The 13,810-nt window shown below is 33.9% G+C and overlaps 1 protein-coding gene across 1 annotated transcript; it reads right to left on the bottom strand.

The window, feature by feature from the left end:
- Positions 1–11,153: 11,153 nt before the first annotated feature.
- On the bottom strand, positions 11,154–13,682 carry LOC18014761. Its single transcript, XM_024154691.1, has 8 exons — positions 13,574–13,682; positions 13,359–13,454; positions 13,029–13,125; positions 12,667–12,732; positions 12,461–12,590; positions 12,169–12,234; positions 11,534–11,674; positions 11,154–11,456 (listed from the first exon to the last, which is right to left on the bottom strand). Exons 1-8 carry the CDS (start codon positions 13,680–13,682, stop codon positions 11,154–11,156), a joined length of 1,008 nt encoding a protein of 335 aa, XP_024010459.1.
- Positions 13,683–13,810: the final 128 nt, after the last annotated feature.

Raw genomic sequence — 13,810 nt, 5'->3', positions numbered from 1 at the left:
ATAGATATTTGATATCTACTGAATATTGCACTTGATGACGTTGATTCTTCAGTTATTCAAAAATTACAACAAAAATACCAAATTCCTTCGCAAAATTTATTATTGGTAACAGCCATTAAACCATTAGCAATTGTTGCAACAATTCTATCACCCTATCAGAAAATATATCACATTATGAAACAAAGATTAAAAGTATTGTAAATAAATAAAACTTTTAAATAAACGATAACTGTAATCCAGTAAAATTATCCATTAAACTACTTACATATTCGTCAACCCAAACCATTATTGCTTGAGAATCACTGGATCCGTCTTCTTCCACTAATTTCTTAATGACTTGGATGCATATGCTGGATCCGCTTCTTGCACTAATTTCGTAATGACTTGGATGCATATGCTGCATCCTTCTGAACAATTAATTTCTGATATCGTTTTGCAGGGAGATATATTTACGATAGAATACCAAAGGATGTTGTAGATAATCAGAAAGAATGTTCTATTTTTCAGAACTCAGATATATAAATGTGGTTGAACCTAACAGTCAAAAGATGGTGATGTTTGTTATTTATTAGTGCCGTTTAGAGTACCAATAATTTTGTGACAAGTTTAAAAATATATATATTAGTTATTAGCCTATATTTATATTAGGATAATTGTGCATATATAATTGAAGACATAAATTTTGAAAGCATACTTGGACGTATAATAATGAGATATTTTGTACTTCATATAAAATATGGTAGTTTAATAACCTATTCTCCTCGACATGAAATAGCAATATTATAGTCAACTTTCTAATAATGAAAGGTTTAATAATTCCTAAGCATCTAAGCAATCTGGCAGTAATTCTTTATTAATATTTCTGGATATAAAAAGGTAAGTGCTACCTTACGATTATGGTAATTAGTTATTAATCGATATAAATAATAAAATATTCACTTCCTTAGAAATTTAAATTTATTATCAGATATATGCGAATATTACTTTTCTGTTATTTCAATATGGATGTTTTCCAAATATGTAGTTAGGATATTACATAAACTAGACTTGTATTCGTGTATATGTGCAGGGATTTATTAAATGTTTCACATAATATTATTAAAAGTTTTAAAAATATGTTTGTGTTAATATATACACGTAGTTAATCATAAGAATATTTTAATTTGTTTGATTTTTTGCTATAAGTTTTTTTTAAAACAAAATCTTTATCAAACAAATATTTTTTTTTTATTTAGGATTGGAAGTAGGGTAAGTAGAAAATTTTTTCTACCATTTTAGAAATCATAAACATAATATGAGTAAAAAAGATGTAGATAAAAACCATATTTTTGGGTTGAATTTCTTGAAAACATATAATCACCTCCGATTTTTAATGTTCTCATGCTTATGACATGCACAATTGCCATGATTCTGCAAGAACCACCACATACTTTATGTTTTACAATAAAATGCAGTTATAATAAAATCATAGTTGACATATAAAAACTGCAAAATTTTTGAATAAAGATAATGTTTCATCTTTACATTGTTTCATAAAAAAAGCTTCAAAAAGGTGTTCATGATGAGGATAAGCCGGAAGAAAAAATATCAAGTTAATACAAAATATATTAAAAGATCTTAGACGAATACCAAAGAATTAGAAATGTTGTTTCTTTATTTTTATTAGAAATGTGGAAAACCTTAATTTTAATGTAACTTAATAATTATGAACATAAATACATATAAAAGAAACATTAAAAAGAAAAGTTATGTTAAAATTAGTGGTATTAATTAGTTTTTGATTTTCATTTTAAATTTATAATTTAATAATTATGTGAAATGACATGTGTCAGCTTCTCTACTTTCATATATATGATTTGTTTTTTTACATCTTTTCAACTACTTTTTAAATTCAAACAATTTTGTATTGATTATTATTATTATTATAGGTAATAATTAATAGATAAGAAATTATACATAATTCATGTCACAAGTAGTAGACTGTTAGATTTATGGTTAACCTTACAAAGTGTTAATTATTGTTTTCTGACAGGTGAAACTATGCCTCGAGTCAACCATGTTGACAAGAATAAAAATATAAATTTCATGGATAGTGATTCAACCACGAAGGCTAAGAATGTTCTTTTTTCATCAAATGTAGCAATTAGTCTGAAATCAGATTTCAAGACTAAAAGTATTATGAAAGGGGGTTTTTAGTGAAAATACCCCTCAACTAAGTTTGAATCGGAAAGAATCCCCTTAACTATTTTTGTAAGATTTAACGGTGCTGTTCACGGAGGGGTTAAATCATTACGAAAACTTAGTTGAGGGGTTTCTACGTTACAAAAATAGTTGAGGGATTTTTATCCGATTCAAATTTAGTTGAGGAGTTTTTTCACTAAAAGCCCTATGAAAGGAGATAAATCCCCTGCAAATTACTCAACAATTTTAGCAGATATCACAAACACTCTTTCGTCAAGTAGACCTTCTTCACACCTTCCTCCATTGGTAATAAGAGATGTGAAGAGCAGTAAGTCCTCTGTTCTTCATTTTTTTATAAATATTTTAAATTTACACAATTCAACTTCAAATTTTTTGACTATAGATTCTTTAAATGATAAAGTCAAAATTTTTTTCATACTTTATTAAGGTAATTTGTCTTCGATGAGCAACACCGAACTCCTGATATAAATATGTGTTCATCGTCGTCGCTGGGAAACCGGAAGTTCCATCAAACACAATATTCATGTGAGTTTGCCTGACTGTACACATATCATAAGAGTATTACTTTTGTCTACACTCAGTAATTTTTTTATGTTCTTATATGTTGTTTTGATTTAAAATCTTTTTAAGTAATCAATGTCTTTCTTATACAAATATATTTTCATCTTTTACATATACAGTTTCTGATCATACCTCAACACATATGTCCATCCTAAACTTACTGATTTACCAAGAGAGGGATGTGCTAAGAGACATTAGAAACACAGATTATAATAGGGTTCCCACGAATAGATTGTCCAATCCTGTTTCTCATAATATAGATAATATTAAAGATGAGATCTACTTTCCGAATTCTGAACGGGAGAATGATGAAATTAACGTCAGGAAACAATCATAAAGTGGTAATATATTTATCTTATTATACATTTACTTCCTATACATAAGTTTACTGGATGTGGGTTTATAGAATTGTTTTTATTTTTCAGATATACATGCTGAATATAATTATGATGACGATGAATATTATCCCGACGATACTTTACCTTAGCCGGATAAATATTGGTCATCAGAAGGTGCTAAACAATTGATATTACATATGGTTACATATTAATATTTGCTAATGTATATATTAATTATGAAATATTCCCTTTATAGCGTTCACATACTTCATGATATATAATAGAGGTGATTGAATACGGTTCACATACTTCATGATACCATTGTCTCCATTCTCAGTACCCTCAACAGGCTGGAAGAGCGAATCAATCATCTCCAGTTTTGGAGACTGGGTTCTTACAGCTGCCCTATACCTTGAGATATTGGGCCAGCATTTTGAACCAACAACCTTGTAGCAGGGGACGAGACACGAAAAAAGTAAACAGACGAAGAATCAGATTCTAAAAGAACCAGAAACAGTGAACGAACGATGGACAAACAAAGGACAAAGAAAAATAAGAAAACAACAATACCGCTGCTATTGAAGGAACACTTGCACAACCTGGAGACCCATGAGATACATCCATACCCAAGATTAAGGTGGGAATTTTGTTTATCAATGGCTTTCTATAACTATAAAGTATATCAATGTATTATAAGTAAATATTCAGTTATGTAATAATATTTTGTAATATATTACAACTAAAAGTTATTTATTAGACCAGTCATTTTATAACAAATAAAAGTTCATTCTTATGTGTATCAATTATTTTAGGAGTTTTTGTTAAAAATAACCTAAAACTTGATTTTGAATACAAAAGTAGACCACTGATATAATGTTTAGCAAAAATAACCTAAAGGGGTAGTGAAAAGACAATATACTCTTGTATGAGCAAATAAAAAAAAAGAAAGCTTTGATCTCGTATATATTATATAGTACGATTCGCAATTGTATATTTATTCTTCTTCTTCTTCTTGCAATAGATATGAAGTCTACTATGTAATTAAATCATAAAATTTAATTTAAAAAATAACTAAAAATTTGTTGTGAAAACTTAGAAACTTTATTAATCACTGGAATGTATATATAGAGTACATAGGGAATCTAGGTTAAGTACAATGCTCTGATGGGCCCAGTGGGCCGGTATAAGAGTCCATATATGATATGTGTTATAACACTCCCCCTTGGACGAGTGAACCGGGCCAGCTACTCAATCGGGATCTCGATAATGCGCTGGGGAATGTTGCCTCATTAAAACCTTACCAGGAAAAACCCAGTGGGACAAAACCATGGTGAAGGAAAAAGAGTACAACACGCATTACTCCCCCTGATTGTAGCATCACTGCAGATCTCTAAGTCTATACATTCCTATCTGTTTGACGAGCTTCCGGTGTGTTGAAGTAGGCAATGATTTGGTGAAGAGGTCAGCTGAATTCTCACTGGATCGGACCTGCTGAACGCTGAGAGTGCCGTCCTTCTGCCAGTCTGAGGTTGAGAAGAACTTCGGTAGAATGTGCTTCGTCCGATCTCCTTTGATATATCCTTCCTTGAGCTGAGCTATGCATGCCGCGTTGTCTTCATACATCACCGTGGGCTGTGTGTCTTCGTCCATACCACAATCTCTGCGGATGTGCTGAGTCATGGAGCGCAGCCAGACGCATTCCCTACTAGCCTCATGAATGGCTAGGATTTCAGCATGGTTTGATGAAGTGGCAGTGAGTGTCTGCTTCATTGATCTCCAAGAGATGGCTGTTCCTCCATGCGTAAAAACGTAGCCAGTTTGAGACTTGGCAGTGTGCGGATCTGATAGATATCCTGCATCGGCGAAGCCGACTAACCCATCTTTATTTTTGTTAGTATAGAAGAGTCCTAAGTCTTGAGTACCTCGAAGGTATCTTAGGAGATGTTTTATACCGTTCCAGTGCCTCTGAGTTGGGGATGAACTATATCGAGCTAGGAGGTTCACGGCGAAACATATGTCTGGTCTAGTGTGACTAGCCAGGTACATTAACGCTCCTACAGCACTGAGGTATGGCTTTTCAGGACCAAGGATTTCTTCATCATCCTTTTTGGGACCAAGAGGGTCATCACTTAAGCTTCTAACTACCATTGGGCTGGTCAATGGGTGAGCTTGGTCCATATTAAATCGCTTGAGTACCTTTTCGATATAAGCCGATTGATGCACAAGGATTCCTCCTTTGATGTACTCAAGTTGTAATCCCAAACAGTACTTTGTTTTGCCTAGGTCTTTCATTTCGAATTCTGCTTTTAAGCAGTCGACTGTTTGGGAGATCTCACCAGATGTTCCGAGGATGTTTAGATCATCCACGTATACTGCTATGATTACAAATCCTTTGTTTGAGTACTTCTTGATGAAGATGCATGGACTGATGGGGTCATTTTTGTAGCCTTCTTTGATGAGGTAATCGCTGAGGCGGTTGTACCACATACGCCCACTTTGTTTCAGTCCATACAAGGATTTGTTCAGCCTGATGCAGTATTGATCTCGAGATGCATTTTTGTCTTTTAGTTCAATGCCATCTGGGAGTCTCATATATATTTCGTTGTCCAGGGGCCCATAGAGATATGCGGTTACAACATCCATTAACCGCAGATCAAGATTTTCTCTTATGGCCAGACTTATGAGGAATCGGAATGTTGTTGCATCCACCACTGGAGAATAAGTCTCCTCATAATCGATTCCGGGTCTCTGTGAGAATCCTTGTGCTACAAGCCGTGCTTTGTATCGAACGACTTCACCGAGTTCGTTCCTTTTGCGCACAAAGACCCATTTGTGGCCCACTGGCTTGATGTGTGATGGGGTCCGGATGATCGGACCGAACACGTTTCTGAGTTTGAGACTCTTTAACTCCACGTTTATGGCTTCTTTCCATTTTAGCCAATCTGTTCGATGTGTACACTGTGTTATTGACGTGGGTTCTAGATCCTCTTGCGTGAGCGCAACATCAAGTGCTACTTTGTATGCAAAGAGTGCATTTAAGTCGACTTCTTTTCGATTCCATTGTATTCCGGACATATTGTAATTGATGGAGATCTCATTGTTATCTTCTGAACCTGGAGATTCGGCGTCCCGAACTTCCATTGAGGGTTCATTAGATTGAGTCTCAGCCGCGGCTATGTCTGATATTGCAGGAATCCCGGTTTCGGTTATTGCACCTTTCTTGATTTCCGGGGATTCTTATCTTTGGAACCGAGAGGTCTGCCCCGTTTGAGACGTGGTGCAGACTCTGTAGCAACTTGGGTCTGTCCCGTTGGGACAGCTATTCGTACTGGTGCATTACAAGCTGGGATGTACGATTTGGTTACTTTGGTCGGGTCAGCAAAGGAATCTGGCAATTGATTAGCTAGCTTTTGATAATGAATAATCTTTTGGATCTCTGAATCACATTCTAGAGTCCGAGGATCTTGCCAATTTAATGATGTTTGATTCCATGAAAGATCTTTGACCAGCTTGTTTGTCTCACCACCTAAAGAGGGATATACCGATTCATCGAATTGGCAATCCGCATATCTGGCCTTGAAGAGATCTCCAGTGGTTGGCTCGAGATATCTTATGATGGTGGGAGAGTCAAAACCAACATATATTCCCATCCTTCTTTGAGGTCCCATTTTGGTTCGATGTGGTGGAGCAATGGGTACATATACTGAACACCCAAATGTTTTGAGATGGGAGATGTCTGGCTCATGACCCGAGAGTAGTTGGGATGGGGAATATTTGTGTTCACTAGATGGCCGGATGCGTATGAGTTCAGCAGCATGTAATACTGCATGTCCCCATGCTGAGGCCGGGAGCTTTGATCTCATGAGTAATGGTCGGGCTATCCATTGAATGCGTTTAATGAATGATTCAGCCAATCTATTTTGAGTATGGACATGTGCTACAGGATGTTCCACGGTTACCCCCATGGCCATACAGTAGTCATTAAACGCTTGTGAGGTAAATTCACCAGCATTGTCAAGGCGGATAGTCTTTAGTGGGAAGTCAGGGAAATGGGCCCGCAATTTGATGATTTGGGCCAAGAACCTAGCGAAAGCTTGGTTCCGAGAGGACAAGAGACAAACATATGACCAACGGGTCGATGCGTCTATAAGGACCATGAAGTACCGGAATGGTCCGGAAGATGGATGTATAGGTCCACAGATATCGCCCTGGATTCTTTCTAGGAAATGAAGTGTTTGTTTAGAGATTTTAACTGGTGAAGGCCGAGTGATCAATTTGCCTTGAGAACAAGCTGTGCACATGAGGTGTTGAGGATAAGCTCGGTTTTCTTTGAGGGTATGCCCTTGAGAGTTTTGAATTAGTTTACGCATCATATTTGCACCGGGATGACCGAGCCGGTCGTGCCAAATAGTATAATCAGTAAACCGGGCTTTGAGAGTGGTATTAGCTTCAATCATACTGACTTTAGCATGGTAAAGTCCAGTAGAGAGCGCGGGTATGGTTTCGAGGATTTGTTTATGGCCGTCTACGGTTTTAGTGACTAGGAGGGATTCTTTGTTCCCTTGACCTTGGGTTTCTATGTGGAAACCATTCTGTCTTATATCCTTGAAGCTCAGAAGATTTCTCTTCGAACTAGGAGAATATAGAGCATCTGGTATTTCAAGTTGTGTGCCATTTGATAGCAACACATAGGCATGGCCATATCCTTCGATAAGGTTTGAGGGACCCGCGATGGTGCTAATATTTGCGGTTTGATAGGTTAGGTTTATGAAGTAACTTTTGTTTCTTAAGATAGTGTGGCTGGATCCACTATCTACGACTATGGTTTCCATTTGCTGGTGTGCTTTTCCACCTTTGGATTTCTGACAGGCTAATGAAACTGGGAGCTAATAGACCTCAGTTAGCCGCTACAAGATTCCAAGGATTTATCACCAAAACTGGAGAAGCTGCTGGTTGAAGAGGGAAAAACTCGGATCTGGTTTTTTTTTTTTCGGTTGATCGTCGTGTACTGTAAGTGTGCGTGAGGGCGCGTCCGACGTTGGATCGACAAACGGTTTTTACCAGTAGATTCGTCTCGTCGAGGACTTCGATTTGATATGTAGATCGTCTTCTGGTTCCTCACGGTTTGGAAGATATCCGTCTTTTAAGTTTCGACTTGCTTTTAGGGTTTTGGTGGTGGCCGGATTTATTAGGGTTTTTCGCTCAGAGAGTCTTATCGTGCTGATAACGTGTTGTGAAAACTTAAAAACTTTATTAATCACTGGAATGTATATATAGAGTACATAGGGAATCTAGGTTAAGTACAATGCCCTGATGGGCCTAATGGGCCGGTATAAGAGTCCATATATGATATGTGTTATAACAAAATTATAATAGTTTCAAATTTGCAATCATAAATTAAATATTAGTAATCCAAATGTATATAAATTATTTTTTCATATTCATAAGTTTAAATTTATGGTTTCACTGGGTAGTTCAATCACTTACTAAAAAGCATTTCTAATCCAAAAAATAAAAAATACTTTATAAATTTGCCTAAAACGCGTTTTTAAAAAAACTGCAATAAGTAGTCTTCTACAGCAGACTTCAAACGTAGACTGGAGGAGAAGTCATATTTTTTCATAGTGAAGTCTACTAAAGAAGTCTACTAAAAAACAGGTTATTTTTGCAATTGACCAATCCGTTGACTTTTCCTTCAGTAGACTTCAGAAGTAGACTTCCAGCCAAAAAGGTTACTTTAGCATTTGACCGATGCATTGACTAACAAAGTAGACTTCTATTGTAGACTTCATGTAAAAGTAGACTTCTATTGTAGACTTCATGTAAAAGTAGACTTCTCTGACAGTCTACTTTTGAAGTCTACTTTTTCAATAGATGTCTACGGAAGAAAATAGGTTATTTTTGCAATTGATTTTTTTTGAATAGACTTCATTGTGAAGTCTACTCAAAAGTAGACTTCACAATGAACTTAGATTCCTTCTAAGTTTGACCGAAAAATATAAGTAGACTTCTTTGGGAAGTCTACTGAAGTTTTTCGGAATTTTTTGAATTTTTTATTTTTTAAAAAACCGTAGTCAAACACTAAAATGACCTATACGTTTTTGGTCAAACTACAAAAGTAACTTAAACATAGACTTCGTATGCAGACGTAAACAGTCAAAATATGGTCAACTACAAAAATAACCTCTTTTCTTTCGTAGACTTCTTATGCTTTCAAACGAAGTCTACTAGGCTTTTTTTTGTTTTCAAAGGATATCGAGTAGAATTCTCGTGCAGTTTAATAAAGTCTACTTTTAAGAAGTCAATTGCAAAAACAATCTTATGTTGACTAGTAGACTTCATTTTGAAGTCTAATTTCGCGATACAGATATAGATATTACCAAAATTGAAGTGTATCATTACCTATATCGGTTTTGAGTTTGTTTTTAGGTCTCTCATGCACCCACAACTCTGAATTTGACCCAAAAAAAAAAAAACCCAGGTCTTGATTAAGTTGAAATCCCAAAAATGCATAACTTTTGACATTGTAACTCAGCCCAGAAATTTTAGAGAATAAATTAGGAAAGAATATAGAAGGTTATGAGTGTATGAGCTCTCATATTAACTTATTACAACTTTAAAATTGGTTGAGAAGCATTTATTCTATTTTTGGGGTTGTTCATGGTGGTTGAAGGTATTGAAGAAAATGACATTATTGTAATAAAAAAGGTTTTAGGAGGTTCAAGGAGACTTTAACCAATATTTAAAAAAATCGAAATAATAGATTTATAATGGAAATTTCGTTAATATCTTGAGTGAGAAGGATAGAATTGTGAAAAATGGAAAAGTTGGAGAGAGAAAAAAAGAGGTTAGTTTGGTGTTTGACTTTAAAATTCAGGTTAAATCTGAAACTCTCCCGTTATTTTAAGATCATTTTAAAAATAACAGTAACATAGTTTCATAAGTCTAAGTTCACTGACCAATAGAAATAAATACGACATAAAAAACAAACAGTATATAACAATCGACTATTCTCATAGAATGGCATGATCCATCCACAATACTCATCTACAACATTATTAAAATCATCTGTGTCCAACCTGAAATAATTTAATAAAATATTTATTATTAAACAATATCTAACGAAATGTTTCTCATAAACAGGAAAATTTAAAAAGTGCAACAATTCTATCACCCTAGAAGAAATAGCAAATACCAAATCAGAAAATGAGATTTGAAATTATCTGAAATAAATGTAATGTTTATATAACCAAAAATTGTAATATATAAATTTAGTGATTGAAGAACTTACATGTTCGTCTGCCTAGACCATTGTTGTTTTATATTCTCTCGAATCATTTTCTTCAACAATTATCTTAATGATTTGAATGCATATGCTGCATCCTTCAGATGATAAGGTGATTTCAGATATTCTTTCGCATGGAGACATTTTTCCCTAGAGAATACAAAATCCAAAAACGAAAATGGATATGTTAACAAAGAGTTTTTTTATTTTTCACAATATATATATATATATATATATATTTTTTGTAAGTAACGGTTAAACAATTAGGATGTTACGTTATTTAAAAGTACCGTTTAATCAGTCACCACATGATTATAATATATAAAAATATTAACCATAATGGCCATACGTAAAATTTCAATACAATTATATCCTTCAGTAATTATGCAGTTAATCATTCATGTATGAAATAATGTTATATCAATATTGTTTAAATAGTAATTAATTTATATGTAGATAAACAATTTGATTAATAATATAAGTGTTGATTTCAACTACTAATATTTTATACTTATTGTATTTGATGCAGATGGATTAAAAATGTATAATATGTGCCTAACAAACATATTATGCCAAACCAAACAATATTTTATTAATACTTCAACTTCTACAAACAAATAAACTAAGCATAAAAGAATAAATATCCGAATGCTCAAAATATTAAAACCAAATAATGGAAAATAGAAAGTTATTCAATAAAACATTAAATAATAACAAATTCATAAACTGCAGAATATATGAGATCACATCTTCCCATTTTTGCCTCACTATTTGCCAACAGCTTTACCACCACCACGTCCTCTAGTTCGTCCCTTTGCAACACCTTCATTGGATTCACTTGTAAGAAGAACGTTCACTAAAACATCATCACTCTTCAGTGTATTCTCATCAATTACTTCATTCGCATATGTCGTTTCCACACTACTCACACTATTAAATGACTTCTTAGACGACAAGGATGAGTCGATTGAATCTTTAGGATTATCTCGCTCACGCTTTAATAAAGGATTTTTGATATTGCCAAAAACATCATCCAAAGACTCTTGGCTATGTGTGTTCATCAGTGATGCCTATAAATAAAAGATTTTCAAGATATAGTATTGTCCCAAAAATATAAAAAAATCCATTCACATGATATGAATTTTACCTGATTGCCAGATATGAGTAAACTCTGATCACCCTCATCTTCAGATTCATTCACCTCATCAAAGGTGGTAGTCAAAACCTGATTGCCTTTCCAAACCTTTCCGACCTTGTATGTATTACTACCACCGTAGAGATTTTCTTTCTTAACACAAATTAGAAACTGAAAAGTCTTCCCAACCTAGTTTTGCAGTGCATCAGAAACGACATCCGGATCTTGTATCTATGTTGAAAAATACTAAGTATTTAGGAAATGATTTTTAATATAAAACTTATTGAAATAAACACATAAGTGTAGAATACCTCATTGTATGTCCCTTTTTAAATTTCATCCGCAGATTGGTTAACAATATCCTTTGCATTTGAATCAAAAAGAAAACATTTGATCTTGCTAGTGTTATCCATGACACAAAGATGGAGTTTGTATCTACAATATAATTTAAATGTAAACATGTGATTATATATTTTTGGCACACAATTTGTTATTTAGTAATTTATAAAATTTATCTACCTCGCATTGACAGATGAAACTTTGGCATCACATGTTTCACATGAATAAAGCTTCTTATTTTTATCAGAAAATTTCTCGTCTTCACGTTTTGGGATTTTGTAGACATTTTTCCCACACTTAGTGCAAACCAAGTAAAACCATGACCAATCTGTATCAACCGCGTATAGAGTACACATGATTTTACATTTTCCAACCTGAATATTTAACAATAGAACAGTCACCATAATTGCATAAAATCTATTAATAAATTAACATATAAAAGTTAAGGTTTGAGTTATACTTTTAGTTTAATCGATACCATATATAAATTTTTATATGCTTTAAGTATTTTATTTTATTAGTTTTATATTAAAAAATTATTTCCCAAAGACATATCATCTTATCAACATATAATAAAGTTATGACAACTTTTATATATACCTCCAGATAATCTTTCAGTTCAGCAATAACCACCATTGGAAACTGATCAAAATTACTCTCATCATCATAAGAAATCCTTTGATGTGGCTTGCTACTCAAGAAAGTAATATTTCCGCCATTTGCAGGTAAACTTCAAATTGGAAAACAATTCTTATTAATAATCACATTGTCAAAATATGTGTGTGATATATAAATACACTGTTTACCTATTTTTGAAGTCAATGACATCTGGATCGTTAAGATCTATGAGAACCTTAGAGGTTTGGAAAGAACTGGTAATTTGACGTTCACCTATGATAATTTAAACAAATAATCAAAATGCATTTTAATTTATGTTGAAACAACAATTTTGCAATTAAATATTTTTACCTCTAAACACATTGATTTTCCAAAAACGGATTACAATGATGACACCACGTTCACCAGCATTCTAACAAGCCGAATACACTTGCTTGCCAAATATACCCCAAAGTGTGAATGGTAAGCGCTCTTCTCTATATATAATACGATTCAATTATATTAGAGTAAATATTTAAAATGATAAAAAACGTTAACCGTATATACTCACTTTTTATTACACAAGTCGAATTCAAGCTTGCTGGTGTCCTTGTACATAACCGGGATTGTTTTCAGTTCACGTACACTTTCAACTCGTCCAATAACATCTGGTATTTTGAAAAATGACATCAGATGAATACGTATATAAATGTAATAAACTAACTATATAGATAAGTAAAAAAACTCACCAATCAAAAAACTTGTACTGGTTGCATCGTTCAAGATTGTACCAAATCTAAGAACTCAAAAAACCGACTGTCAGATCGATTAGCACTTTTGCTGACAACGGTGGATGCAATGAAGGACATCTTGAATTGATGCCTTGTGGCCCGGTATTGACCTGACGCCTGGTTCAATGCAAAGTTCTCGATGAGATTCCATTCACCGACAACCATCATCCGCTCAAAACGATGCAACAGGTTTTTCTTGACAGTAGCTGTAAATAAAAAAAATGTTTATAAGTAAACCATTAATAGTTAGTAAAACAAAAATGTAATTTCAAATCCATTTGATCATACCATTTCATCTGCGAAATGATTTCCAAAGACTCTCCACTCTTAGTCTGGTATTTCTTCCAAGTGTGAAGCACATTCACCTGCACCTTCCACCCAGTCTTGAATAGCTTTAAGTCAGCCAAATGTACTAACCTCATGTTGGAAGTCATTGTGCAGTGAACTTAAAGTTAAGAAAGTTATAGTTGATGTGGAGTGAAATGGAATACGGTAGTGTCGTATTTATAGTGAAACAATATAGAGTTTTTGCAATACTGTTGAGTTGTATGTAAATTGGCGG

This window comes from Eutrema salsugineum, unplaced genomic scaffold, assembly GCF_000478725.1.
Source record: "Eutrema salsugineum unplaced genomic scaffold, Eutsalg1_0 scaffold_3, whole genome shotgun sequence".
Classification (NCBI taxonomy): Eukaryota; Viridiplantae; Streptophyta; class Magnoliopsida; order Brassicales; family Brassicaceae; genus Eutrema; species Eutrema salsugineum.
Note: the sequence above shows the minus strand (reverse complement) of the source record. Positions and strands in the feature narration are given on the sequence as shown.